Raw genomic sequence first — 26,266 nt, forward strand, 5'->3', positions numbered from 1 at the left:
GATAAACTAGTTTTTAATCGATTTTATATGTGAATTATATCACAGTTGCTACAGTTTCATGTGTTAATTATATTATTTTAATTATATTACGTCAACAAATAGAGTAAAATGAACTAAAATACGTAGTTACACAAAGAAACGAAAAATTTTTCCCGAATTTTGATCGTCCTTCATTAAAAGTGCAATCGTGATTCCATTATAATTAATCGTCAGCGGATGATCGAGCCAATTCAGTTTCAGTATACATACGTAACAACGTATGAAAAAGTGAATAAGTAAAGTAAATAGTTCTTCCAAGAATGTTTAAGAGAAATATACCGATTGCTGTGATTAGTTTCAGAAATACCCCAAATGTAGCCGTCAATATATACATGGCAATTGCAAGACACATTTTCTATAAAAGCCATTAATTGCTACTACACATATATGTGTGTGTGTTTGTATGTGCATATATATACACATACATGTTACATATGTTTGTAAAGAATAAAGGAAAAACGGGAAAACTAATATGTATCGAATATAATTAAAAACGAGATCTCGATAATCAATCGTTAACATAGTAATATATATATACATTTCCTATACAAATTATCAGGTGTATCATATTTAGTATGTTTCTTATCAACATAAAATTTATTTTATTTCAGACTCTGTGTGCACGCGCCATGCACGTGCATGTAGTTTAAATTGGCGTGTACTTTAGCCTGTTACGTGCTATGTGCACTGAAGATTATTTACATTATGTATAGTGCTAAAATATAATGCCAGTTACCCAGATTTAATGTAAAGAATATAGTCGTCATTTGCGTTTAATAATTTTGATACAGCAATATAATTGGGTAAAAAGAAAATGTTTCATACTAATACCAGAGAGGAAATTTTTTCTCTGCTAATACGTGTAATATATACATACATATGTGTATACTTATTTATGTAGGTGGAAGAAAATTTATTATTTGATAACAATGTTTCATGAAACTTGCGTTACCAGTTCATTTATAATAGAACAAGAATGAACTTAAATGATGATTTGCGAAGATCTAAAACATAACCGTTATACGAAATTATAATTATACAAGTAAGTATGAATTCAAATATGTCGACGTGTGCATATCTTGATCTTCATGTACTTCATATTTTACATCGATATTTTCCTAGCGAAACTTGAATCTTCCTTTCGAGATGGTAAAGCACCTGCTTCTAAGGAAACAGTTAGTACATGAGAGTAACACAAAGTCAAAATACTGTAGTTGATACATGTCAATCGGTTTGTTCTCGATTCTGATTTTTAGTAAATATTGATATTTAAAATATTTATTTAAGCTACTGTTGATATATGTATCCACCTGTGTCTTGATACGTCAACACAATGTAAACATATTTGTTAATATTATTGTCGTAGTTAATATTTGTATATCATTCTGATGTATCTTTCGATTAGTTTTTCCAGGAATCCTGTATTTTCTATAAATATATCATGTTAATACTGATTTTCCCAATTTTTTATCGGGGATGGGAAGTGGTGAGACAGAGAAAAGAGAAAGGGGCGGCGGGGGAGAAAAAAGATAAGTAAGTAAGTGGGGGAGAAGTAAGAAATATGATTGTATGTTCATATGCATGATTGATTCGGTATAACTCGTTTGTAAAAATGATGCGTGTTTTATTATGCATAGATATTTCACTGTCAAACCGTCTATCTTCGTTTGGCTTTTTTCTTACATAGTATTAAAGGTAGATATTAAAGTGTGTCAAATAGCGAGACATACATACGTATAGTAGAATACAGAATGTTGGATGGACGTGAAATACGTAATATTAACAAGAATGTTCTCTAGAAGTTTTCGGCATGACATTCGGAGCGACGACTCAAGAGAGATAGGTAACTGAAGAGAAGTTAATGATGCAAGAGAAAGAAAGTGGATAAAACAGGTGATTTAGGAAGAAAACATTTCAGAAGTAAATGGTGGAAATAATGGTAAGCAGGAACCAGTTGAGTGATTTAAAGTGAAAAAACAAAAGTTCCATTTAAATTTGGATATGTGTATGTACTTATGTATGATTAAAGGATGGATATACATTTGTGTGTGTGAGGGGAGGGGCGTGTCTCTACGGTAGAACTGAAGCGCAATAGTGTTTGGAAATAAAGGAAGAATAAGTGTAAAGTACGAGCTGGAGAATCCTATGCGCGAATTGCATATTTATCGAGTAACGTTAAACGCGATGCGTTTCAAACCGATCACGATTGACTAGTCGTCGCAAGAGGCAAGAGAATAAGTAAATCGAGTCAATTATGATTTTTGATGGAGAGAAAATTGTTGTTTTTATTACAATTGAAAGTTTAAAGTATAGCAACATGTTTTATATATGTATAAAACACGTTTGAAATTGGACGGTGTTTGCCCCAACAAAAAATATATCCTATAAGAACATTCGTGGAAAAAGGAAAAAGAAAAAGAAAAGGAGGGAAAAAGATTGAGAAATGGAAGGAATTATATTGTATTTCATCATTTCCTTACAAACTTCTCGAACGCGGTTCATACATATCAAGTTGGAGTTACTAAGTGGTGGTTTTATGATCATCTCGAATCGAATAAACGCGAATACGCGGCGATAGAACTATATAGTACTTTGGTCAGTTTTCCACTGTGTTCTTCCTTTTTCTCTGCTTCCTTCTCTATTCTTCCGAGCTGTTCAGAAAATCAGCAAGGTAACCTCACTTTCGATCACAAACACGAGACCAAGATCATCTCAATGAACTTGATTCAAGAACGACACTTAATTCTGAACCAACTTCGAACTTCGAACGAAGTCATATTTATGTGTATCTGACGCGCATTACCGCGTGCATTACCGCGCGTTTATTTTCTCTCGTCACACACGCAAAGCATATTTGTTACGCAAATTGAGGTATACAATTTCGAAAAAGAAGAGATAAAGTTAACCAACATATTCGCAATAGAGCATAACCGAGAATTAGTTTTACCACTTGATGAGTCCAGTATAATCTGTAAAGCAAACATTCAATAATGATATAATATACATCATCATTAGGATTCAGCAGGAAAAAAAAGGAACGGGACTGATACATTTGGCTCACCTTTGCCACTTGATACGTGCTTTTGGAAGAGTGTCTAGCGGATCTTTTATTAGATACATACGAATTCCACGTATATATGTCCGAAAATATTGGTCCCAGTCAATATCAGTGATATCGCATGCAAAATTTTCACGGTCTTCCTCTGTCATCTTATTTAGTAACTCCTTAATATTATCATTCGAAAACTTCCATTCGTGGATAGAAAAGTAGTTAAGTACATCCATAAATTTGTGTATCTTTTTATAGATTTTTAACATCCTTTGAGAAAATATTTCAAGATATATATAAATATTAAGTTCATAATAGAGAGAAAAAGAGGAAGAATTAGAGTCATAGAATTGAAAGAGAAGAGAATAAAAAATCATACGAAAAAAAGTATAGAAAGAGAGAGAGGGAGGGGGAAGAGAGAGAAATTACCTCGGTTGTTTTCCCAAACAGAGCGTGACGGTGTCGATCAAGAATGCCGGTAATAAGTGTAACAAGTAAACATACATAAGATGAATTATCCTATGTTTGTTATTTCGGAAACTATAGTACCATATGGCTCTGCTAGTGGGAAACTCAAGCCCGTATTTTTCGGATAAAAGTTTCAATTGATCGTATGTTATAGGATTATCTTTTGAAACATAATTGTAAACGGGTATGTCATTTTCCCTTTCTTTGGTAGTTGCAGATCTGTGCATAAAAAATGCGCGTGAAAAATAAAATAAAAATAAGGCAAAGGTAAAGCATGCGTGAAAAGAAATAGAAATAAGAGAGGAAAGAAACAGGAAAAGACAAAAGTTAAGAGTAAGGATCAAAAAGTGTTGAAAGAGTGGAGAAAGATGCAAGTTTTGATCGGTGAATCTTACTTTCGACGATTCGCGACATCCCACGCACAAGCTATCAAGGCATTTACTGTTAAATCTCCAGGAACAACATTGGCTTCTATGGATCCATCGCAATGAATCGATCGTAAGACCCCGGTACCAGCCCCAGCTGCAACACCTGTTGGTCCGTACAAGTTGTCGATCCATCCTCGCACCGGTTCTTGGTATGTTGATATCACTGAAAATTCCATCAAATCTCCAATCAAATTAATTTTTATGTACATTTGACCGACATATAACCTTCTTTCCTTTTTTGCTCTCACACTTTCTCGCTTTCTCTTTTATTTATCATTTTCCAATCTGTTTTTATATAGTACGTTGTTATTTTTGCTTTGTTGCCGTTCTCAAATCAAATTTTTTCTCCTGTCCGGTTAATCTCATGAAACGGGAAATGAGTTGAAAGAGTCAACGAGAAAATGTTTGATATCGTTAGAATAGGGAAGCTATAGAGATAAAACTAGGTAAAGCTATAGAGATTCCTAAGACTTCTACTAACCAATACCGGGACGAAATATTCCAACAGGCAGATCACCGGCCTGTTTCACAATGATACCTTCCGCTACTGCTTTTGTGTATGTGTACGTGTTCGGCCATGCACCTAATAATCTGCAGCAACATAATATAGTCGAGTTATTGGGACAAGAATAAGCAGAATAGAAATAATTAGACGGAATGTAATTTTGATTGACTTAAATTCGAATTAATTTTGCTGGAAAAAAATTGCTTACCGTGGAGTTATTTCCTCGATCAATTTCTCATCCATATATTCAACGATAGTTGCCAACTTGTCTCCGTCAATCGGTGCTTCGTACACCTTTTCTTCGATATGAGTTCGCGTACAATTGGCATATGCTGTCGATACGTGGATGAACGCCTGAAAATTCCGTTTATTATTACGGAATAGCCTACTACTAGCGAATTTAGGCAATTATAATTATAATTATAATTATAAGATGCATTTAAGCAATTATAATCATAATTATAATTATACGATGCATTTAAGCCATTATAATTATAATTATAATTATAATTACTTAAATTCGTACAATATACGTAAAAGTATACATGTGCATGTACCTTTAAATATGAAATTTCCTTACAAAGATCCATTACATCTTTTGGACTACGAACATTAATGGGTACGGCAAGTTTCATCTTCTCGTCAAATCTGACCGTTGCCGCAACATGAAAGACGATTGAGACTTCTCTCGTAATCGTTTGCCTGTCCGCGGGAGATATCCCAAGACCTGGCTGACCGCAATCTCCGGCTATAGCAACGATTTGATGCCGAAATTTTGGTCGCTTCTCTTTTACTTTGCCAAAGAGCTAAACAAAAAATAAATTAGTAATCGGATGTGATCAATTATCATACTAGTTTTAACGTAGAGATTCATTTAGCGGCTGATTTGTAGAGGTTCGCTTCGGTAACGAGAGGATAATATGGTAGAGGAGATGGAGTAAGTAGGGTAAGGCAGCAAGAAAAAAAAGAAGAGAGTTGCGAGATATCGGTGGTAGGTCGAGTAACTCGAGAGCGGCATGTCGAGGGAAAGCGAGTTCGTGTTATGATCGATCCGTAGTGCCGGAAGCAAAAGTAGAGCTAGAGAAAATCGTAGGATCGGAATTTGTTTGCTCGAAAAGAAAAGAGAAAGAAAGAAGAAATTCGACAGAACTCGGAAAAGATTGAAAAAAAGCTGGAGAAAAAATAAGAATTCTTACCGGATCGTCAAAGATTTCCTCGATACGTTGATGCATATCTTTCCCTTTCTTCGGACGTACCAACAAATAGATGAACGAGATCCCAGGACATTCTCGGAGAAGCTTCTCTATTAAAAGTTTGCCGACGAATCCAGTACCTCCAGTAATGAAGATGCTTTGCCCATTGTAGAACTGTTGAATCGGGCTGAGATTCGACTGTTCCAAAATCAAATCGCAACGATCACTTCGAACCAAATGTTCCGTCGGATTATCGTTCAATTTGCAACCATTATCCAATACTATCGCTTCTTGGCCACATGGTTCCACCAGAACTTCCACCATCGCGTTGTTCGTGTTCGCTGCGTTTGCTGCGTGACGTCTCCAAGTTAACAGTAGAGCAACAACTGAAGAAAACGAAGTAAACAAAGGAGTAAATAAAGTACGGTATACCGCATCAACTACATGCCAATCTGAAATGAATACCGTTCCTCTTTCACACAACTGTTTGTACTTTTGCGATAGTTAGTCAGAGAGAAACTGCGTACATCACCGCGTCATAGAGTGAAAGTTGATCGTGAACTTGGTCGCGGCGTCTTTTACTATGTTCCAAATTCAAATCGAAAGGCTACTATCGACAGTCTGTGCTCGTTGTCTGACTATGAAAGATGCTTTGCTATATGTTATATTTACCCTGCTGTTCTACATGTTAGGGAGAAATAGCCAAAAATTTCGTTACAACGACGTTTATTTTGTTTACTTTTCACTCGATTTTTCGAATCGTTAACAAGTTGGCTTCCAGGATGGAGACCAAAAGAGCCAAAATGGTGATAAAGCTTATGAAAATGTCAATATGTTAATATGTTAACAAATTACCACGCAGAAAGCATAATAGTACGGTAGAACGCGATTACATAGATTCGATATTTGCATAACGACGGCAAAGTCCTTTTCCTTGTACTTCGAATCTCAGACATACAACCCCCCCGCCCCCCTACCATTTCTACATTTTACGTCTAACCTAACCCCACTCCTAGCTTATCTTCAGCCGGCCAACTCCATCTTACAGGTTGAACGGTGGAAGTCTTCTTTTCGCGAACTACCAAAATTTTGTGTTTGCAAAGGTCGCGGCGATCTTCAAATTTCACAAATTTCTCCCGTTCGAATACAGAAAGTGCTACACTCGATGTTTTGCAGATTGTCAACATCATTCGAACGTTGTGCTCGATGTATTACGTAAGTACTAGCGGCACGGATGCTGCGAGAACAACCTTTATAAAACAGCAGAATCTTCCGTTAAATACACTGTTCGATACGAAGAATTTAAAAAAGCCACGATGCTTCGTCGCTGTAAAAAGGCGAACTAGTCTGCGTTATTATGGATTTACCGAATTCTTATGCGATATTTTCATATGATTAATTGTTATGTCGGACTGTCACAACAACTATCCTACTTGTATAATTTTTTATGTGATATACACATCTGAACGAACGAACAGACGAATGCGTCCGAACGATTCCCTTCTGCTATGCTCGACACGAATTTTAACTGGTGACGAACTCACGGTGAATGTCTGACGAAGAAAGTTGTGGATTGACATAGATCGAAGCCGATTCATTAATTCAAGAAAATTATTTACTACATTAATACATCGTACACATCTTACACATATCGTGCACACGCGAGTTTCACCCTTTCGCCGTACCCTATTCGCGACTCACCTCTACCTTAACTTTTGTCTCTTTCTTTTAATATTCGAATGGAAATTTACATTAGAAATATATGAAAGTTTGTTCAACGACCGTGTAAAATAAAAATTACATTAATTATATGCATATACACTAATGAAGAATCATTAAAAAGAAAAGAAAAGCTGATTGCAATTTCTACTCGACACACGCGTTTATCGCTATCGCCTATCTGAATGGAATGTAATGATGAATTCGACGAATCTCGTTCGAAAATTCCGTCAACGATACAAATCAAACAATACGAAACATTTTTCAATCAATCAACGATCTGAATAATGTAAATTAATTCTACATTTGTAGTCTACATCATATCGGATTATCCAGATAACTTTAGCACAATTTCACTGACCTTATCTGATGTTCCGTGAGAGTAACGTCCACGCAACACTTTTAAGGTATGAAAGAAATCATTAGCCATCAAACGAATATCGTTAATCGAGCAAGGAATAACCACAAGTGAAGAAAAGAACGAACGAATGTACGAACGAGCGGAAGAACAAACAAACACTAGATATACCTTGGAAACTTTCTCTTAGTCCGAATCTACCGATCCTTCTCCTCTTATGCCACCTCAAGCCTTTTGCAAGCGATACACCTCAGAATTGTCACTCGTGCCGTCGTCAGTCTTACTTTTCCTTTCTTCTCCTTCTACTCTGCTTCGTTCAGTGCCCCTCCTCTTTACCCTTTGGCTCTCTTTCCCCTTCCTTGATCGCTCAATCATACTCGACCCCCCATCAACCACCTCATTTCTATCACATTATTTCGTCCCTCATTTTTCTTAGTTTTCCTTTGGTTCTTTTCTCCTATTAAGTTATTTCTTCGATCTGTGATTTTCTGATTGGTTGTCCTATACTCTCGTCATATGTGCTCTATAATTTAACGAGTTTAATAAAATTCTATTTATGAAATCGGAGGTAGGTAATTTGTCAATTATTGTAAATAGCTAAAATCGAAATTGGATAGAAAGTGAACTTCAAGCGATGCGAGCAACCTATGTTTCTTGTTAAAAAATCGACGATAGAAAAAGAGAAAGGCGAGAAAGCAAGGAGATAGATAAATAGAAGAAGAGAATTTCGGTCGTTTCAAGTATTTAAAGCATCTGAAGAAGTATCAGAATCGTGTATCTTGACTTGTTTTAAAATAATTTGGCCGATAATCGAACGGACGTTCGCAAAACTAGACGTTTCGATTACGACACATTCGTCAGCAAACAATCTTTGCAAGTATGGCAAAATTCGTCTGTTCGAATTCTGTGCTTGAACAAATAAACGCATCCCGTTTAAACGCATGCTACCGTTATAAGGTCATGAATCTGCTTTTAAATATATTCGTATACCATTGGCATATTTTTAAATATATCATGCTCTATTTATGTATATGACTATTTCACGTGAAATAGATGGCGAAAAGCAAACACGTCACAATTTCTTTACGCTTATTCATTTATCGTAATTGTCAGCATGTTTTCTCACATACGACGTATGCTATGGCAATCGGATTATATATGTACGTTTCTGGGAAGAATTAATAACCTCCTCTTAGAAGTACTGTTTTCTAATGCTAATAGTTAATAATTAATAATTTATGATTATACAACCTTTATCTGCATATGTACGTATGCATATTTATAATCTATTTCTGTTTCTGTACAAAAATATATAAGAACGGAAGTACAATTAAAATGTATACATATAAGTATAGAAAAGACGTGAGTTATACAAAAACGATTTACTTATAACAAACCGCGAAAAGATAAAATTCGTTGTTGCTTGCAGCGAATTGTAGTAGAAGCACGAATCTTTGCGTTACTGTAAGTTTTAAACGAATTTTGTTTCGCAATAAATAAGCAAATTAATAATGATGTAAACATTTTTTCAAGTATATAATTCTTCATGTTAATTCAAATATACTTATGAAAAAACGCCACTTTTTGTAACACTTATGAGATTGATTTACTAAAATCGCGTATCTTTCCACGCAAGGATGTATGTATAATGCATATAGTTTAAACGTCACATGAACATCAGAAGTAACTTGTTTGCAGCTAGATACGTCAGTGATTAGCACATTTATTATTAATTCTAGGATTTGTATCGATAAAAAGTTGGAGATCATGTAACGTTACCAATGCATGTTGTATTTATATTGAATTCTAATAAATGTCATGAGTTCGTGCAGTACCTTTTTCTTCTCCCCTTTTCTTATAGCAACGTTTAAATCAATCACATATAATAACGGAATATGTTAAATATTAATTACTAAAATGTATATAATCTTTTTCAGAATTATATTATTATATGGACGGAATATTGCTTGGGTTTTAATATTAAAATGATTTTTCATAGAAGACATTCGCAAGGTCACTTAAAGCAAGGCACACAAACGTCCATTATGTAAGATTATTCCTATAGGTTTAAAATTTCAGATACGTAGGTACTTACTTCGTGGTTAATGAGTGTGTATGTGCGTGAATGCGCACATCAGATGGAGGGAAAGAAGTATGAGTAAGTAAGCGAGCAAGTGAGAGAGATGGAATCCGAAGAAGATGGTACGCGTGGGTGTAAATGTACGCTCGTGTATGTCTTTAAAGAAATAACAGCAGAGATGGAACAACATAAAAGAGAATGAAAGAGGAATGTGTTTGTGTATGTAATGTACACGGAACAAACAAAACGTCAGCTCGAAGTCGATATTTGCTGAGTATGGATAATCGTAAGAATGTGCTTCGTAAAAAAAAAAAGAAAAAAAAGATAAGGAAAAAAGAATGAGTTTAATTTTGTCAATGACAAGGGACAAAACATTTAAGAAATTCGTCTCCAAGACTTCGTATTAAGCAGCAAGAAATGATTTTCATTGTCTTCGTTGGAAACGTTGATCAAATCGTTGATATTATCACGCTAATATGTAACGTGATGATCGTAGGTAGTAGTCTTCGATGGTATTTGTCGATCGTTTCACAAATGGTATACTTTCGTTTAAAGCATAAGAATATTCAGAATACCAATCGCGATGAAAAATATTTTCCAATTGCTGCCTAAGATTTTCCGAAGTCTGATCGCCGATGGTCTCGAATACCGTACCTATACCTAACAAACCAATCGTTAATCACAAATGTATAAAAAGAAAGAAAAAAAGAAAGGAGGAAAAGTAAGAGAAACAATTGCCTGCTGTATTTATAAAATAATCGCCAGACCAGTTGCTTGTTCCTATATACGCTGTTACATCGGTCACCATATATTTATTGTGATTTACCCTTGAAAACGGTATTCTGTCGAAATCAGGATTCGTAGGAACTATAAATTTTCTCTAGAAAAATATGTTAGCGTAAATGCGATGTCATGTATGAAATATATAATGGAACTATATAGGACGCAAGCATGCTTCTTTAATTCTTTACTGACCACTTCAATTTTCACACCCGCATAACTATCTGTTAGTTCCATGAGCGATTTCAAAAAGAAAACCTCTGATTTCCTCATATGCTTCCACGACGATATCAATAGTCGTATGTGTACTTTACGTTCGATAGCTGCCGTTCTCAGTGCATCATCTATTATCGGCCAATATCTAAATCATACGAATTATACAAAGTTAAGTTATACAAAGTTAAGTTATACACGTAGTTCATATACGCATGCGTGTGAATATAGATAGATTAATGGACGTATTAGAAACACCTAAGTAGATTAATCGATACGCACTTGATTTTAGCTGTATATATAGTCAGTGGAAAATAATCCATCACTGAGATATAAATAAATTTCTCGGCTTTTTCGATGCAATAAAGAATAGCATCCACGTCATTCGTTCTACCCTTTGGCGAAAATGGCGGAGGTGAACTCTGAAATATACGATATTATAATACAAATTCTGCTATTTCTTCCTTTCAGCCACACTTTTTTCAATCTGGACTTGATATTTTAGATTCGCACAAAGCCTGTTTCATATTAAATTTGTATACGCTGGAATGATGTCCTCAAAAAAATATCACACTCACCGCAACAAATGTTTTATACTTATTGTTCATAAATGTAAAGTTCATCGGATTCTTTAAATTAATTCTCGTGTTAAGATAATCCGGCCAAACAGAAGGTATTTTACCATCGTTGCCTACTGTCCAATAAATCTACCAAATATATCAAAAAATAGCTTTAGCTTTTAGTTAGCTATTACGTAGTATCCGTATATGGATTACCAGAAACAATCAACTTACGTCGAATATCTTGGCAAAATCGTTTGCCAAACAACTGCAATTTAAAGCCATTAAACCAAGTTCCTTCACCTGCGAGAGCGACCGCCAATCCATATTCGCAGAACCAATATATAAATGCGTTCTGTCAACGAGCCATAATTTCGAATGAAGTACTCCTCCTCCGAGCAATCCAGCAAAATTTAAACTTTTGACCTACTCACAGTAAATATGACACACGTTCTTCCCTGCGGAATCGTTCAAATTATTGAATTACTTTAAAACAGCATTAAATTACCTTAGCGTTTGCCTTTTTCGTCAACACTTCCGTATCGATGTTCGGTCTTATTTGCGACGGTATATTTTGCGTTATCTTCAGTAAAATATTCCGATCTCTGCCCGCTTGGAGAAGCAAATGGAAAACTTCTTCACCCTGAAACAATCGTTTCGAACTTTCCTGGAACACATAAATTCAGTTACTTACATACCTGTTTAGCACTATCGTCTGGATATACATCTTCCCTCCTCATAGTCCAATAAAACGATGCTATTTCTATCTTTTCCCGCGCCAATGAAATCAATTTTATCCAAGAGTCGTAAGTGTTGTCAAGAAAAACGGTGTTATTCGTGTAATTCATGCCGATTGGCAGAGTTTCCACGAAAGATAAATTACAGCCATTCATGCAACTCGTATCGAAATCGAAATTCGTGCCGTTCGACGCGTATTTATCCGCTGCATGATCTAATAACGGCAATAAAACAACCAGCACTATCAAAATTAATATGACTGTAATTGGAATGCAGCTTGGTCTGCACCATCCTTGTGCACCTCCCCATCTATTTCGATAACATAATATTAACACGACTAATTAATTATCTTATTTTTGAAGGATAGTCGATCGTATTTCGTTTTTCTGGTCAAAAGAAACACTAACTTCCCATTCGCAATTGGATCATCAGTATCATTTCTCAACATAAAACCGGAATAATCCCACAATTCGAAATCATCGTCAGGAGCGGTGGTATTACCGTTAGCTGCACTGGCACCAGATCCACCGCCAGAACCACTATTTCTACCACCACTGCCGACATACTTTGATGGGTTCAATTCCAATCTGGCATTCTCAGAAACTGTCTGTGACAAGTAAGGTAAATTTTTGTTTGATGGATAGGACAAAGGCATTCGAAATGGGATAAAAAGAAGGAATCCTTACGTAATTGTACATACGGATAATTTGTGCTTAACAAGAGGCGTTCTGCTCTTACGATGTGGCAATAAAACGACTACATCCTGATCCTTGCCTTGCTCTTTCATGTACTTCGTATAAGACTTAACCGTGGAAGTAGTGGCTTTACTCGTGGAAGAAGCTGTATGACGTATCGAATCTTCGTCATTGCCGGAACATTTCGAATATGCGATATTCCTTACATTATTGTTTCCACCGTACGAAACGTTGTGCGTGTTGTTCACCTTTCGGATCGAATTTCATACGATCAGTAAAATTACTCGCGCACTCGTATCGCAACTCGTATATGTAAAAGTAAAAATGTAAAATCATGGAAATCTTTTCACCTCTTTTCCGTTCTTTCATATTGATTTCAACTTAAAGACTGATTGCTAAAGGAATTAAAAATTTAAAAAAAGCGGAAAAAGAGAAATGCGTACAATTTAAATAGATATAAGACAGAAATAAAAGTTGAAGTAAATAAACCGCATTTATTCGAGTGTGCGAAACTCGTGAAAGTGACTTAATTCTAGTAAACTTACTTGTACTAATATGTGACAAGCTTGAGATGCAATTTGAAAAAGACCATCTTGTAAATTGCGTCCACCATGTTCGGTATTTTCGGAACGATTGCTCCCTTTCCAAGCGAAAAAAGACATCCTGATGCATTTACTATAATTTAAACAGGGTATTTTTGTAAGAGGAACACTTAGGAAACTATGGAACACCATGCACGTGAAAGATAATTAAAACCCTTTGCGGAATGTAAATGAAAAAAACACAATAATACGAGTAGTTTAATAACGAAACCCTTTTAAGCATAACTTTAATTGTGACAATAATATATTTTGTTGCAATTTGAACAATTCCTTTTCAAAATTATTATTCTCCAAGCGATCAAAATGTGACTGGTCGTAGCGTAGCCAAAGATCTATGCACTATTTCGTAACTTTCTTTGTTAAAAGCGCTGAACCGCTACATATTTTCTTCTGGATCAAAATGAACAAAGAAATAGAAAAGGATGCGGAGAATAAAATATAGGGAGTAAGTGGGAGGTTCGGGGTTGAGGAAAAATTGGCGAACGTGCATGTGCATCTACATGTATATACGTAAAAACAGTTGAATGGAAACGTATCAAGTTCAAGTTGGATAAAAACATACCCTGACGAAGGAAATCTTCGGTAACATTTACACACGTGCGCCGTTCTAAACGTTGCGTCCGTCGACCTACCACCGACGTATTTTACGAAACGAACAGTGTCGATCGAAAAGTCGCGTTTGCTTCGCGACGGACTTGCGCTCAAGAGCTTTCTGTGACCTACATATTTCGTCTTCAAAACTTTCAAAACGGTACTTTTCCATATTATTTATGATTATTTCTTTATCTCCGTTAAATTTGTTACAATCTGATTTGGACGACCGATAAATCGCACATACATATGTATGCGTGTGTACATGTATGTTATGTTGTGTCTTTATAAGCGGATATAGAACAATATCGGTATCAAGGGAGGTTCAGAAATGCTATAGATAAAAGAAAACAAAAATGCGCATGCATATATATCGACTATCCTTGATGCATTTTATGAATGCATGGTATCATACAAAATATCATTGTTTAAGAAGAAATTCATTTTGTAGAACGTACTGTAAATGTATCAATATGACTCTTAATTACTTAATCCTTTCGAGCGTCTTTTGAGTCCAAGTCGAGACCAATTAATTAATGCATCTGTTAATGTCAAGTATATTTGAAAATACATTTAATATCGTTTGTACGTTTTGTGGAAAATTCTAAATTTTAATTTGTTTTCGAAATTATTATTAATTATAAAAGATTTCCTTAAAGTTACATAAGATATAAATTATATTTTCTGTTCATCAAAAACAATATATGTATAACGATTAAAGTATTCACAAAACCATTGTAAGTGGAATATATCGAACAAAGACCGTTTTAGCGTACGTTTCTAAATGACAAAATGTAAATTTTAATTCCCTTTCTTTCTTTAAAGCCATAAACTTCTTATCTTTTATTAAGATGTCTAAGAAAGAGCAGACACACATCTCTCGGAAATGTTGAAAAAATTATTTTATTAGAAACAATCAAAAAATGCTATAGCGTTATCATTCTAGGGTTGAAATTGAAAATATACAAGTATGTACATATGTATGTATATGTAAATATATAATTAGTATAGTAGTATAAGCGGCTGAATTTTCACGCACTCTAGGGTTCATCGTAAACCTCACCAATTTTTGGAATTGGAAATAATATGTATGTATATAAGTTACGCTTGTGTGGGTATCGACATATCACTCACACCTGTTGTTTCTTTTTCGTTCACTTCAATTTCCGAAACAATTTTCTTAATAAGATATCGGACTACGATATTAAACATCAGAGAAAATAGCTGAATAACGAACGTACTATTTTACTTTTCATAAAAATAGCTACATAGTCACAAACTCCGTTTCCCTCTGAAATTCGTTGGAACGATTGTTATTTACACAAGATTTTTGTAATTCAAATTAACCGAATGTTTTTCATCACTTATGACAGACTTATTTATCAAGCACGTATGACCAATGTTAAACGGAATAGACTATATCGACTATAGTTTGCCCAACGGGACGAAGCAGTAGACATAAACAAAACGTGATTGCTGTGACTGCAACTATTGGCTGCAACTATTGGCTGCAGCTATTGGCTGCCTACTAGTGACAATATTGTCACTACGATTTGTTTCGCTTATTTGTTAATCACCTTTTGCTTACGTCTACCGCCTCGTCTCGTTGGTTAAGCTACAGAACTAACATACACCAAATAATTGTTTTCCCTATAATTCCATATAGAACTTGTAGAACTGATAGAAGTTAATTGTTTCGTCCACAATCGTATAAACAAGTCTTGACACTCATATACTGCAAGACAATGTAGATGTATACGTTGCGCATGCGCAAAACGTGGCTTTGTTGATCTGTCATGTTGATTTTTCACGACTAGATTGGGGTTGACTCAATTTTCGGACGGCTTTCCCTAGCGAATGCCAAAACCTGTTCTTATTTTAGGTCGATACAGGTGCCTCCACAAAAGTCCCTAGGTTACTAAACTGTGATACAACTTAACAAAACCATAATCATACATATAAACAGAACAAGAAAAGGTTCTGTTTGAGACATTCATTGTATTTATATGTATATGTGTGTCGCACGTGCACAGACCCAGGTCGTTCTTGTATTCTCATGTTGCTTCTTTATGGTTCAATTTTTGAATATCTTTCTTTTTTATGCTTTTAGTATAAACGTGTCCAAACTTGTTTATATAACCTATATATGTCCTGTATCAAAAGTATTGGCAAAACCACAATGTACAATAATATAAAGATTTTCGGACGCTCCTCGGGTGATTTGTGATTATTTCCTGGTAGTTCTCTGGCAGCCGGTAGATTGTGTCAAAATTTTGCTAATAATACTACCACTAAATCTGTATTACTACAATCTCATTAACGCGCACATAAGTATGGTACGTTGCTGGAAAGAAAACTAGCGAAACAGCACAGAGGCAAGGGAAATACTGCTTGATATCGTTCATCGTCACACGTTGCTATATTGTTTTGTTTGATGTGTGATACTCTCGACCAACATGCATGCTTATCTTTATGACTGTATTGTGTCTATATGAAATAATCAATCAAACCTGCATTTCTTACGCTAGTCTTCTTTTCAGTAATACACAGATATGCCTTTCTACCAAACTGACAACGATGTCTCTAAACTGTAGCGTCGGTCAGTGGAACTACCCAATAATCATCACAAAACACCGATGGGAGATAGAGAGAGAGAGAGAGAGAGAGAGAGAGAGAGTGAGAGAGAGAGGGAGGGAGGGGGGAGAGAAGCGCTTATTTTGAATCGAAAAATATCAAAATGGAGATTAATGGAGAAAAATATCAAAATATGACACGGATAACGAAGAACGTAGGACGGATCCTTTTCTTACTCTCCATCTTGATCTTTTTTTTGCTCAAAAGATGGTTGGTTTTCCCTAGCGAATTTCCGGGCTGCTTACATAATCGTGATACAAGCACGATCATATTCTGTATCTAATACACATCACAAGCATAAATGTGCGTTAGAAATTTTTAGATTTCTATCTAGCATTCAAAAGCATGGTTTCATGTTTTATTTGTTCGTACGGATTTTCATCAATTGTAATTACTGTTTCAGTAACAGAGAACATTTACTATAATATAGAGTTAGTGATTGAACAATCGATGTTCTTCATTCACTTCACCTCCCTAATTTATTCCAAGAAGAAAGATTATGATGAAAGACTCAACAAATAATATATCGTTTCGTAACAATTATTAACATGAGGAAGAAATGGAGATGAAAACAGAGAGGAACAAGGCAAGGGAAAAGAAAAGAAAAAGGAAAGGACAAAGACTACGGTTCAAGAAGACACTAAAATTTTAGTAACATACCATACACACCGATTTTGATTCATAGGCGAGCAGTCTATATATTCAGTGATGCATGCTGGGATGCTGGGGTTCTGCTGGTTCTACAGTGTAGTATCCTAGTGTTGTACCGTACCGTAGAAATAGTTGCAACAGCGCGGCGTTCTGCTCGCTGTTCATAGGCTACCGCCATTGTTTCTAGAAGTGAGCAAATTAACAAACAGACTTTTAAAATTTTAGGGTCGACCATAGTAGTGAATACTGAATTCCATTGCCAATACAAACTATTTGAAGATTAAGAATAATAAAAAGTAGCATATTCCATGTGTTACGTTTTCATTTAGTTTCTCATGTATTCGTATGAAACCAAAAAATTTCAGTGAAAGAATTTTGGAAAAGAGTTTGTGTGATGCATTTACTGGAAGAAAAATCAGTGTTCAATGTAGTTGTTTTCATTGGTGATGCTTTTGTATCAAAGTGGTACCTACGATGATAGTGCTAGTGCTAGTAAAAAGAGTGGTGTGTTGTTCTTCCATGGTTAAATTGACGAAAAACATTCCGTTAATAAAGGACCTGATCGTGTATAACGCGTCTCTTTGATGCAAATTAATTGAATTAATTATTGCGGAAGAAACAGCTAACATTAACAATCAGGAGAAATCGAGTTCCGCGTCCTACAGTAATCCCTCGTCTTCATTTTGCTCTTCTAAAAATAGTTTACATGCTGACAAAGTTCTGTAATCGTAAATTATTTAACAATATTATACTATCTTCCGCTCGAAATATTCTGAAATTTGAACGAATTGCTTCATGTTCAACAAGATCACTTTATACTTAAATATTGAATTTCGATCATGGAATATCATTAGGTGATTTTTTTTAAAACTGTTAGTTCTGTCTTCTTCGAATCAGCTTTGCATTTGCGATGCCAGAGATACAAAAAAGGTTAGTGTTCCTTATGACAACCCCAATTCCCAGTGACAATGAATCATGATTATCATCAGATAATCAGTCAATGAATTGTGTATTTCCGTGTGTATTCGATGAGAACGGGTTTCATCTCCCACATCGTGAAATGAATGTCGCGAGTAACGATTAAACTCATGTTGATCGGTGTGAATCAATGTTATAAACGAACAAGTTATGCAATTTGAAGATTCATATCGAAACTAAGTATAGAAAGAAAAGTAGAAATTAGAAGGAATATAAAATACGCTTGTTAATTTCGAGAGACAACAAATATAGGATATGTAATAAACAGGAGAAAAATTGGACGTTTAAGGGTTGTTGCGATGCGCAGATCCGCGCCTATTCGCGCATCCCTCGAATGATAGGGTACGAAGAGGTGCACGCTAGGTTCGCGGTAAAGGGAGAAAACACGTTGAACGAAACCGATCGGGACACGTGTACTTTGCTAAATAATGCATCTTCCTCGGGGGTTTCCTTCGTAGACGCTTTTCGCAGTTCCGTCAAACTCTGTACATACGTCCTTTCGTTACCGTCGTACCTCCGTAATCGTAATGAATATTTTCTTCTGTATATTCCATCATTATGGTTTCTCGCATTTTGGAAAACGGACGATACGCTCGAATTGGTACGTGATACATAGAGCTAATTTTACGAAAATGATAAGAATAGTAGATGGCAATAACTTGAAATCGATATTCACTATCAACACTCTATGGTATTCTAATCTCAGACAAGCATTTAATAACAGACAATGAAATTTCGAATTGAAGTTCTATTTAGAATAGCTTAGAATTTAGATAATGGCATGAGAGAGAAAGAAAAATCGGAAATGATTCGACTATTTTGTGCGACAGCAATAGTTAATTGATAACATAAAGGACTGATAAGAATAGTTTAGATGTAAAAAATCAATTACATCTAATTATTTTTTATATTTCAGGATGCGAGAATTTTCCTTTTCATACGAGGAAAGACATCTTCATTGCTCAGCAACAATGTTAATACTGTTGATGTTATCCCTGGGTGATGTACACATTGTAAATGGTGAATATACATATGTACTCATATAATATACATATGTCATGCAATTGTTAAGTCATGTAGCCGGATGAATGTAAAATGCACTTTACTGATTCTATTTCGTGTATAATGTATATGACCCATTGGAGGAATATAGAGTGATTTCTATCTTTTCCTTTTTCATCGACATTGAAAACATATATGTATTCCTTTTCATTAAGGTAACGTGTAATAATGTTGGAATACTCAGCATTAAATGGTAAATGGTAGAAATCTATAATCAAACTTGTCATTGTAAGATGACAATAGTTAAGAACAAGTAAGAAACAAAAACGGATAGACTATTTATTTAGTAATATTATAAAATTGTCACAGGTTCTTGCGAGTTTCCAGTTGCGTGGACTGGAGAATGGTATCAATATGGGAAAATCGCACCCATTATCCTTAATACAACGGTTATAGGCGAAAGGACATGCATCGAGCGATCCGAGGACTCGTACATCGTGTAGTAAGTATTTGAAGATGGTTCTTTCCAGAATGCATAATAAAAGAACAACGACTAACCTGGAGCTTGAAGACATACTAATCCTTGCAATGACATTTCAGTGGTGACAAATGCTATTATTGTATAATTATTAACGATCGGCATGAGAATGTGATTCAATTTCGTGAAGGTTAGTCAAGGAATTTTATCTTTGTTTCGTTGTTTCCTCGCAACTTTTGTGTTTTCAAATACGTAAAACTCGTTTTGTTTCTCTTGCCAGGATGGTGCTATACGGAACAAACCACTTTGGACGAAATGTGCTCGAACATTAAGTCCGATGATACTTTGTATTCCATGTTTCGCATAAATTCCAAGCCGATACCTTGTCCTTTTAGTGGACCATCATTTACGTTTACCTATGATAAGGGTTTTGGTGAATGCGCAATGCCTATTAGCCTTGGGGAGAAATGTACTGACGAAAGTAAATTACTTCTGAAATATCAGGCTTGCCCGGATATCAAACGAAGCGAGAGTAACAGTAAGCTTAAGCAAACATTATTGTTGTCATCTATTCATTTCACGGATAAATGTTGTTTTCGTACATATATGCACATATTCTAAAACAATCAATATTGTTACGAATCTCTTGTTTTTACATTTTAGCGGAGGAGTTACAATGCCTCGCTGTATGGAACGATGGTCGTAACAAATACCTCGTTGGAACATTAAAAGGAAGAAGTATTTCGAGTGCCGAAAAAATGTATAGGTATGCATGATTCGATAGGCCACACATTGAATTTAAAATTTAAACTTGCCTTTGCCTTTGAAGTTTAAACTTGCCTTTGTTTTTATCCTTTCCATGAGCAGATGTTTCCTGTACGAAGAGAAAACACATCATCAGGGAAAGGTGGCCTACTTACTCGCTCAATCAGGTGAACCAACTTGTAACGGCCTAACTACAGTTTCGGAGGGATCACCAACTATAAAGCTTACGAAAGGTATACAAAATTCCTCGATCAATTTCATTTGTCCCAATATTCGTTACCTTTGAGACGGTGAGTTTACAAAGACATTGGGCTTTGGATTTGCAGTTGATAAAGAACATAATAGATGCAAATATCCTTCATGGATTACCGAACATCATGACTGGCGTTCTTTAGACGGTACTAAAGTTTATCATTTTACGAATAAAAATGCAACACTCAAAGTTAAAGTACAAAACACCGATGGGGATACGTTTCACGAAGAGAAGATTGTTTGTCATAATCTTGAAAAATTACATCCTACGGAAAATACACAAGGATATAAAGTAAAGTTGATTGCTCACGTTACTAGCGGTTGGTAAGTAACAGTTGTACGTTATATGAGTATTTGTTACAAATATAGAAGTAATTGTAACATATTATACATATACTACTCTTGCAGTGACATTGGCTACGTTTGCATGATATTTCATAAACGAGATCACCACATTATAGAGTTACAGCAATCGGGTAAGTATAACTCGACGTTTTATTTCTCGAGTGTTTCGATTATCTTTTTTCATAATTTGGAACATGTAACATGTATAGATGAAAAAGCTATAATGCCAGACGAGGCGTGTTCCCTTGCAGACACATCTACAATGGCATATACCACTCTAATAAGTAAGTGATACTCCGAGTTGATCATTTTAATCGTATAATTCGTGAAACGTACTATGTATGTATATTACCATGTGATTCGTTTCGTAATTGTATAGGCTCTTCATTACGTCAGAGAAAGTGTCCCAATCCTGGACGATATATTATCTTGGGATTTACTCCATTCAGTGTATCTAATACTTCGTTTCGTCGACAACGTCGTAGTGAGAGACACTCTTCTAGAATTACTAAAAAAAGGACTTGGCACGAAGATATTTCTGAGAAAGAATTGTACGAACAGCAACGACAACACCAACAGCAGCATCACCATCATCATCATCATCAATATGGAGGAGAACAACATCAGCAACAACAAGAACTGCAAAGAGAGGATTGTAAAAGAACCAATGTTGAAATAGGCTGTGCCTCATCGGATCAGAATGAAATCCTTATTGGAAAAACGTGCGATACGGAAGAAATAAGTAAGCATCAAATTTGCTTGTAGTACATTTCATAGTTACGCATCTCCTATGCCCCCTATTTATTTATTATTTATTATATTTATTGTTGTTGCTGTTGCAGCGTATTATTGTCATGGTAGTTGGGAAGAAAAAAATATTTGGTATACGATAGTGTCGTTAAAAACTAATCAACCTTCCCCAAGTTTTGGACAAACTTTTTGTTTTTCTATGCAATTTGACGATAGTACAGAGAAGACGTCCGTAACCGGAAAAGCAATTAAAACTCAAGTCTCGGAACAGGAACTTTGGTTAACTAAATTGGATCGTGTCTGTAGTAGAAGCCAGATCGAAGAAGAGCGATCCTACACGCTTGTCAGTCAAGGTATTTTAATGAACAAACGTGCATCTATCATTCTTTACTTTTATCACTTTATCTCTTCCCTTTACGTTATTACATTATGTTGTTATGTTACATTATGTTATTACATTACTCTGTATACCATTTTATTAAGTATTTATTAAGATTAGATCAAAATCAAATAATACCCACTAATAATGCAATGTTTATGCCGTTATCATACAGCTTATAATCGTTGTAATCATTTTATTTTTATTATTGCAGGAGTTTGCGAAGACATGGAAAAGGCGTATTCTAGTTTGGCGCCACTTTTTTCCAAATCTATAATTTTGTTTGTCGCAATCATGGGAAATTGTGCCGTAATATTTTTGTTAAGATGATATGCCACTTCCACGTGAAGAATTGTACTCGATGCTTTTAGAGGGATTATTTTTTTTTTCTTCTCGTTCTCTTTTTTTTCTTGTGAACGTCGAGGAAAGTCGACAGGCAGAGAGCAACGGCGAATAAACTCCTCCGATTTTATATTCGCTTTTGTAAGGATCGAGGCCAAGAACGAACAGTTTAATTTAATCGACTTGATTGGACAGCGCTGGCCAACTACCATCTGTTTCTTCGTATTTCTTTTAGACTTTCACCACGTTCGATCTGCGGTCGATGACTCAGATACAATACTCTTTACTCAGAGACTCTTTACTCAGATACGATAGCTTATACTACTATGTAAGTTTCTTTTGTGTTTCTTTTCTTTTTTATTGTGCATTAGACAACATCGCACGATCTTTACTTACATTTTTTTATCCATTCTGACATAGATAAGGATGTACTTAGATTCTAGATTTTAAGTCTTATGCCCGTCCGTTTCATACAATGGTCGAGATTTCTACCCGATTACATCTATTTACATCCTGTAAATCTGTATATTTGCACTTATATTTTTTATATAAGCATATGTTGAAGAACGAGCAAAAAGTTCGCTCATGTACTGAAAAACCGCGCATTTATTTTCGATTTAAGAATACGAAAACAACGATACCTCGATCGTTTTTACGTAATTGAGATTTGTAAGGCACGCAGTATATTGTCAATCGACCGACTACTGTGCACCCGCAGCTTTCTTGTAAATATAAGCAGGGTATAACGAGTCAAGACCATGTTCGATTAATCGCGAACGAAATTGATGTAATCCTATAACTGCGAATTTGATTAATTTAACGCGTAACAATTACTTACGATAAGGAAATACTTTTTACCTCTTAACCTGCTACATTTTGTATATAATAATTTAAGCACTGTATAAAGACTGTTTTTAAAGGGTATAGAGTTTTCCACTTATACAATCGCGTTTAATTATCGAGCGCTAGCTTGAAAGTGATTAACTATCGTGTTCCTTTCGTTTTCGTCCATTGTGAGATCTGTATTATCGACGAAAGGGAAAAGATCACAGTGGAAGAGTGGCGTTCGATTAACACATTTCGAAATATGTACGCAAAATAGTATCCCGTAACGAGGATTAATAACGCATCGTGAACGCCGATGCAATTGCGATCAGAATTCGTTAGAAAAATAAACTGAAATCGCATTTCTTTTTTTTTGATAACATGGTCGCATTGTGCCTAATCAAAACATTATTTCTCCTCGATTTATGACAGATTTTCTTACGACAAAATTATATATGGCTATCTATTACTCTCGTTGTATCCACGATTATTTGTTATAGTTCACATAGAAACGGAATACAATTATACTGAATTCGAGAGTAAACACACGCGTGTATGTAAGTATATACATACATGTGTGTATGTCGTGTGTGTTTTTATATATATGTATATACACACGTGCGCGCGCGCGCGCGTACATATTGCACGCACATGTACGTACGTGTGTGTATAGATATATACATATACGCGTATAAATAATTGAGACTGTTCCGAAATTCGTATAATTAGAATATTCGAGTACGACGATGCGCTGGTTCTAATCCGTAAGATAGACAAATTTTTAATATCAAGATAAATTCTTATTTTTATACGCATAAATCTATCGTTCCCAGCCCGATCCTCGTTCACTCCAGCATTTTTCTATTTATTTCTCCATTGAAAGATTTTCTGTCCTGTTTATTTCCTCCCGAAATGGACCCATAGTTTGTTTATACTTGACCAAGTTCCTGATACGTTCCGTACTAGTTTAATAGGCGTAACCACTCTGCGGCGCGCCTTGTCCAACATTAAAATTTATTCGAACAATTTTACGATCGCATCTCAACGTGTCTCAATGATAGTTATTGACTCGATCGTACCCTTTATTACTAATGCATCTAGATAATAACGGACGAAAGAGAGTTATTGTTGTTATTGTTGTTGTTGTGGGATGAGTACTGATATCTTGTGCGAAAGTTTCATCAATCAATATTGATCAAATCGAAATCCAGATATAATTTTTATGTACACCGCAATTTAATCGTAATACTTTTACTGCCTTCTACGTGAAAAATTTAACGTGAACACACAAATGCTAGTATTCAAGATATGAAAACAAAAAGGAAAAAAAAACAAAAATACGAATGATTCAAACGATGAGAAATAACAATTCTTTACAAGGGATTTATTAACGTATGTTGTATGTATGCGCGTGCGATTTTTTACATCGTGTATGTTGATTGAATGTATGTACAAGTTGTAATGTATGTAAAAAATGAGAAAAAGAAGGTTAACGATAAGTATGTATGCTTAAGGTAGCATCGTAATATTTTATCTACCAATGTAATGTCACCGCAACAACGACGATGACGATGACCAGGACGAGGACCAGAACGACGACGACAATGATGATGACTATGACAAGGACGAGGATAATGACAAAAGACGGACATATACGAGATAGAAATACGTTAATTTTAGGATGACTTAAGCATTGCTCGTGTTACGAGCACTGAGGTTATAAAGCGAGCGTGTTTTATTGAAAATGAAACGATTGTATGATGAATGTTGTAAAAACAAGATAAACGCAATTGTGACAGTATTTCAAGGCGATATCGTTCGAGATGGTCGTATGTTTGATTGTTTCTTCTCAAGCTAGAAAATCAATGAAGAGACAAAACAAAGTTAAGATCGAAAAATAATACAATGACGATTCGAAACTGTCGATTTTTCGGGCGAAAGAATGAGTAAAAAAAGATGAAGATTCAAAATTACAATGGTATTTTGTAATCCAAAATGAAGTATCGACGCTTTCGTTTCGCAAGGATTGCTGATCAAAGCCCTGACCTACAACTATTACAAGCTACACTATGTGTAATGTTTACTATTATATTTTGAATATGAGGAAATACACGTACATGTACAGAAGTTATCGTATAGAAAGATGAATGCATATTTTACCGCACATATGATGAGTACATACAAACCTGTATAAATGTACAAACGATCGTAAGTGCGTTGTTGCTATGTAAGAAAAGTATCGTTTCGAAGAAACGGATAGAACGAACGATTGTACGTGTATGCAGTACCGTATGTGCCTTCTATATTTTATAATACTTGAAAAAATACATAATCGGCAACAGGATCCTTCAGGCTGCTTATTAAGAACAAATAAAATATGAGAAAAAAAGAAAATCACAAAATGCAGGTATTTAAAAAAGTTTGTCAAAAATCGAACGTTTTCTTCGTAGCTGTATGGATATTTTCAATGTCGTCGATAATGTACGGCGATAGGAACGAAAAAAGATTTTCTTTTCTGTTTTGGATCATTACTTTTGGTTCACTTTCTACTTTGATTTTTTCTATTTATTTTTACCGCGCTTGATTTACATGTGAAAAGTAACGCACGAATAAAATGTACGCGAATATACGTGGAAGCCTTGGATCGATAGATGTGGTTGGTGTTTTGACAAAGCGGTCGATCAACTCGCGTGCGCTTCGGGTAAACTTGAGGGCGTGTGTGTAAATCGCGTTAAATCGTTCAGCTACAAAGACCACGCGAGTATCATCGATTTGCAGATTGCTAACGCGTACGTTTTCCTTCCCTCTCTTCCTCTCTCTAATTCTTTTCTTTTCTTGCTATCTCAC

The 26,266-nt window shown here is 35.3% G+C and overlaps 3 protein-coding genes and 1 long non-coding RNA gene across 12 annotated transcripts; 2 read left to right on the plus strand and 2 right to left on the minus strand.

The window, feature by feature from the left end:
* Positions 1-80: 80 nt before the first annotated feature.
* LOC138182835 (uncharacterized) lies at positions 81-3,320 on the plus strand. Its single transcript, XR_011173916.1, has 2 exons — positions 81-1,081; positions 1,162-3,320. It is a non-coding gene; the product is annotated as an uncharacterized LOC138182835 (long non-coding RNA).
* On the minus strand, positions 2,484-8,065 carry LOC138182830 (fatty acyl-CoA reductase wat). 3 transcript variants are annotated; one of them, XM_069119099.1, is made up of 9 exons: positions 7,931-8,065; positions 5,686-6,032; positions 5,047-5,295; positions 4,698-4,843; positions 4,466-4,575; positions 3,952-4,147; positions 3,518-3,775; positions 3,101-3,358; positions 2,484-3,008 (listed from the first exon to the last, which is right to left on the minus strand). In XM_069119099.1, the coding sequence occupies exons 2-9, from the start codon at positions 6,004-6,006 to the stop codon at positions 2,897-2,899; spliced, it is 1,650 nt and encodes a 549-aa protein (XP_068975200.1). In that variant the 5' UTR covers positions 6,007-6,032; positions 7,931-8,065; the 3' UTR covers positions 2,484-2,896. The 3 variants fall into 3 exon arrangements, with proteins under 3 accessions (XP_068975200.1, XP_068975198.1, XP_068975199.1); XM_069119097.1 differs by having other exon boundaries at positions 5,686-6,068; positions 7,931-8,062; XM_069119098.1 differs by lacking the exon at positions 7,931-8,065 and adding an exon at positions 7,763-7,903 and having other exon boundaries at positions 5,686-6,068.
* Positions 8,066-10,164: 2,099 nt separating this feature from the next.
* LOC138182828 (5'-3' exonuclease PLD3) lies at positions 10,165-15,959 on the minus strand. 5 transcript variants are annotated; one of them, XM_069119089.1, is made up of 13 exons: positions 15,653-15,959; positions 15,260-15,595; positions 13,371-13,500; positions 12,831-13,073; positions 12,538-12,737; positions 12,091-12,439; positions 11,901-12,035; positions 11,627-11,818; positions 11,411-11,539; positions 11,115-11,254; positions 10,815-10,980; positions 10,578-10,719; positions 10,165-10,499 (listed from the first exon to the last, which is right to left on the minus strand). In XM_069119089.1, exons 3-13 carry the CDS (start codon positions 13,485-13,487, stop codon positions 10,306-10,308), a joined length of 2,007 nt encoding a protein of 668 aa, XP_068975190.1. In that variant the 5' UTR covers positions 13,488-13,500; positions 15,260-15,595; positions 15,653-15,959; the 3' UTR covers positions 10,165-10,305. The 5 variants fall into 5 exon arrangements, with proteins under 5 accessions (XP_068975190.1, XP_068975191.1, XP_068975192.1 ...); XM_069119090.1 differs by having other exon boundaries at positions 15,155-15,595; XM_069119091.1 differs by having other exon boundaries at positions 10,165-10,493; positions 13,990-15,595.
* A 1,399-nt stretch (positions 15,960-17,358) lies between these two features.
* LOC138182206 (uncharacterized) lies at positions 17,359-25,362 on the plus strand. 3 transcript variants are annotated; one of them, XM_069117807.1, is made up of 13 exons: positions 17,359-17,492; positions 19,198-19,301; positions 19,653-19,785; positions 19,884-19,951; positions 20,042-20,299; positions 20,425-20,527; positions 20,629-20,759; positions 20,853-21,102; positions 21,187-21,254; positions 21,333-21,407; positions 21,503-21,865; positions 21,966-22,226; positions 22,467-25,362. In XM_069117807.1, the coding sequence occupies exons 2-13, from the start codon at positions 19,199-19,201 to the stop codon at positions 22,580-22,582; spliced, it is 1,929 nt and encodes a 642-aa protein (XP_068973908.1). In that variant the 5' UTR covers positions 17,359-17,492; position 19,198; the 3' UTR covers positions 22,583-25,362. The 3 variants fall into 3 exon arrangements, with proteins under 3 accessions (XP_068973908.1, XP_068973907.1, XP_068973906.1); XM_069117806.1 differs by having other exon boundaries at positions 17,395-18,233; XM_069117805.1 differs by lacking the exon at positions 17,359-17,492 and adding an exon at positions 18,408-18,882.
* The last annotated feature ends 904 nt before the right edge of the window (positions 25,363-26,266 follow it).

Source organism: Bombus flavifrons, chromosome 8 (assembly GCF_040668555.2).
Source record: "Bombus flavifrons isolate JBK064 chromosome 8, iyBomFlav1_principal, whole genome shotgun sequence".
Classification (NCBI taxonomy): domain Eukaryota; kingdom Metazoa; phylum Arthropoda; class Insecta; order Hymenoptera; family Apidae; genus Bombus; species Bombus flavifrons.

Coding starts and splice junctions, on each gene's coding strand:
- LOC138182830 (XM_069119099.1), bottom strand. CDS start 6,006: ATGGTGGAAGTTCTGGTGGAACCATGTGGCCAAGAAGCGATAGTATTG. Junction 3,776..3,951: donor GATGTCGCGAATCGTCGAAA/GTAAGATTCACC, acceptor TTTTATGCACAG/ATCTGCAACTACCAAAGAAA. Junction 3,359..3,517: donor TGTTTGGGAAAACAACCGAG/GTAATTTCTCTC, acceptor ATTTTCTCAAAG/GATGTTAAAAATCTATAAAA.
- LOC138182828 (XM_069119089.1), bottom strand. CDS start 13,487: ATGTCTTTTTTCGCTTGGAAAGGGAGCAATCGTTCCGAAAATACCGAA. Junction 12,440..12,537: donor GATCCAATTGCGAATGGGAA/GTTAGTGTTTCT, acceptor TTATCGAAATAG/ATGGGGAGGTGCACAAGGAT. Junction 10,981..11,114: donor ATATATACAGCTAAAATCAA/GTGCGTATCGAT, acceptor CGTATGATTTAG/ATATTGGCCGATAATAGATG.
- LOC138182206 (XM_069117805.1), top strand. CDS start 18,809: ATGAATATTTTCTTCTGTATATTCCATCATTATGGTTTCTCGCATTTT. Junction 20,528..20,628: donor AGTGCCGAAAAAATGTATAG/GTATGCATGATT, acceptor TTCCATGAGCAG/ATGTTTCCTGTACGAAGAGA. Junction 20,760..20,852: donor AACTATAAAGCTTACGAAAG/GTATACAAAATT, acceptor TTGGATTTGCAG/TTGATAAAGAACATAATAGA.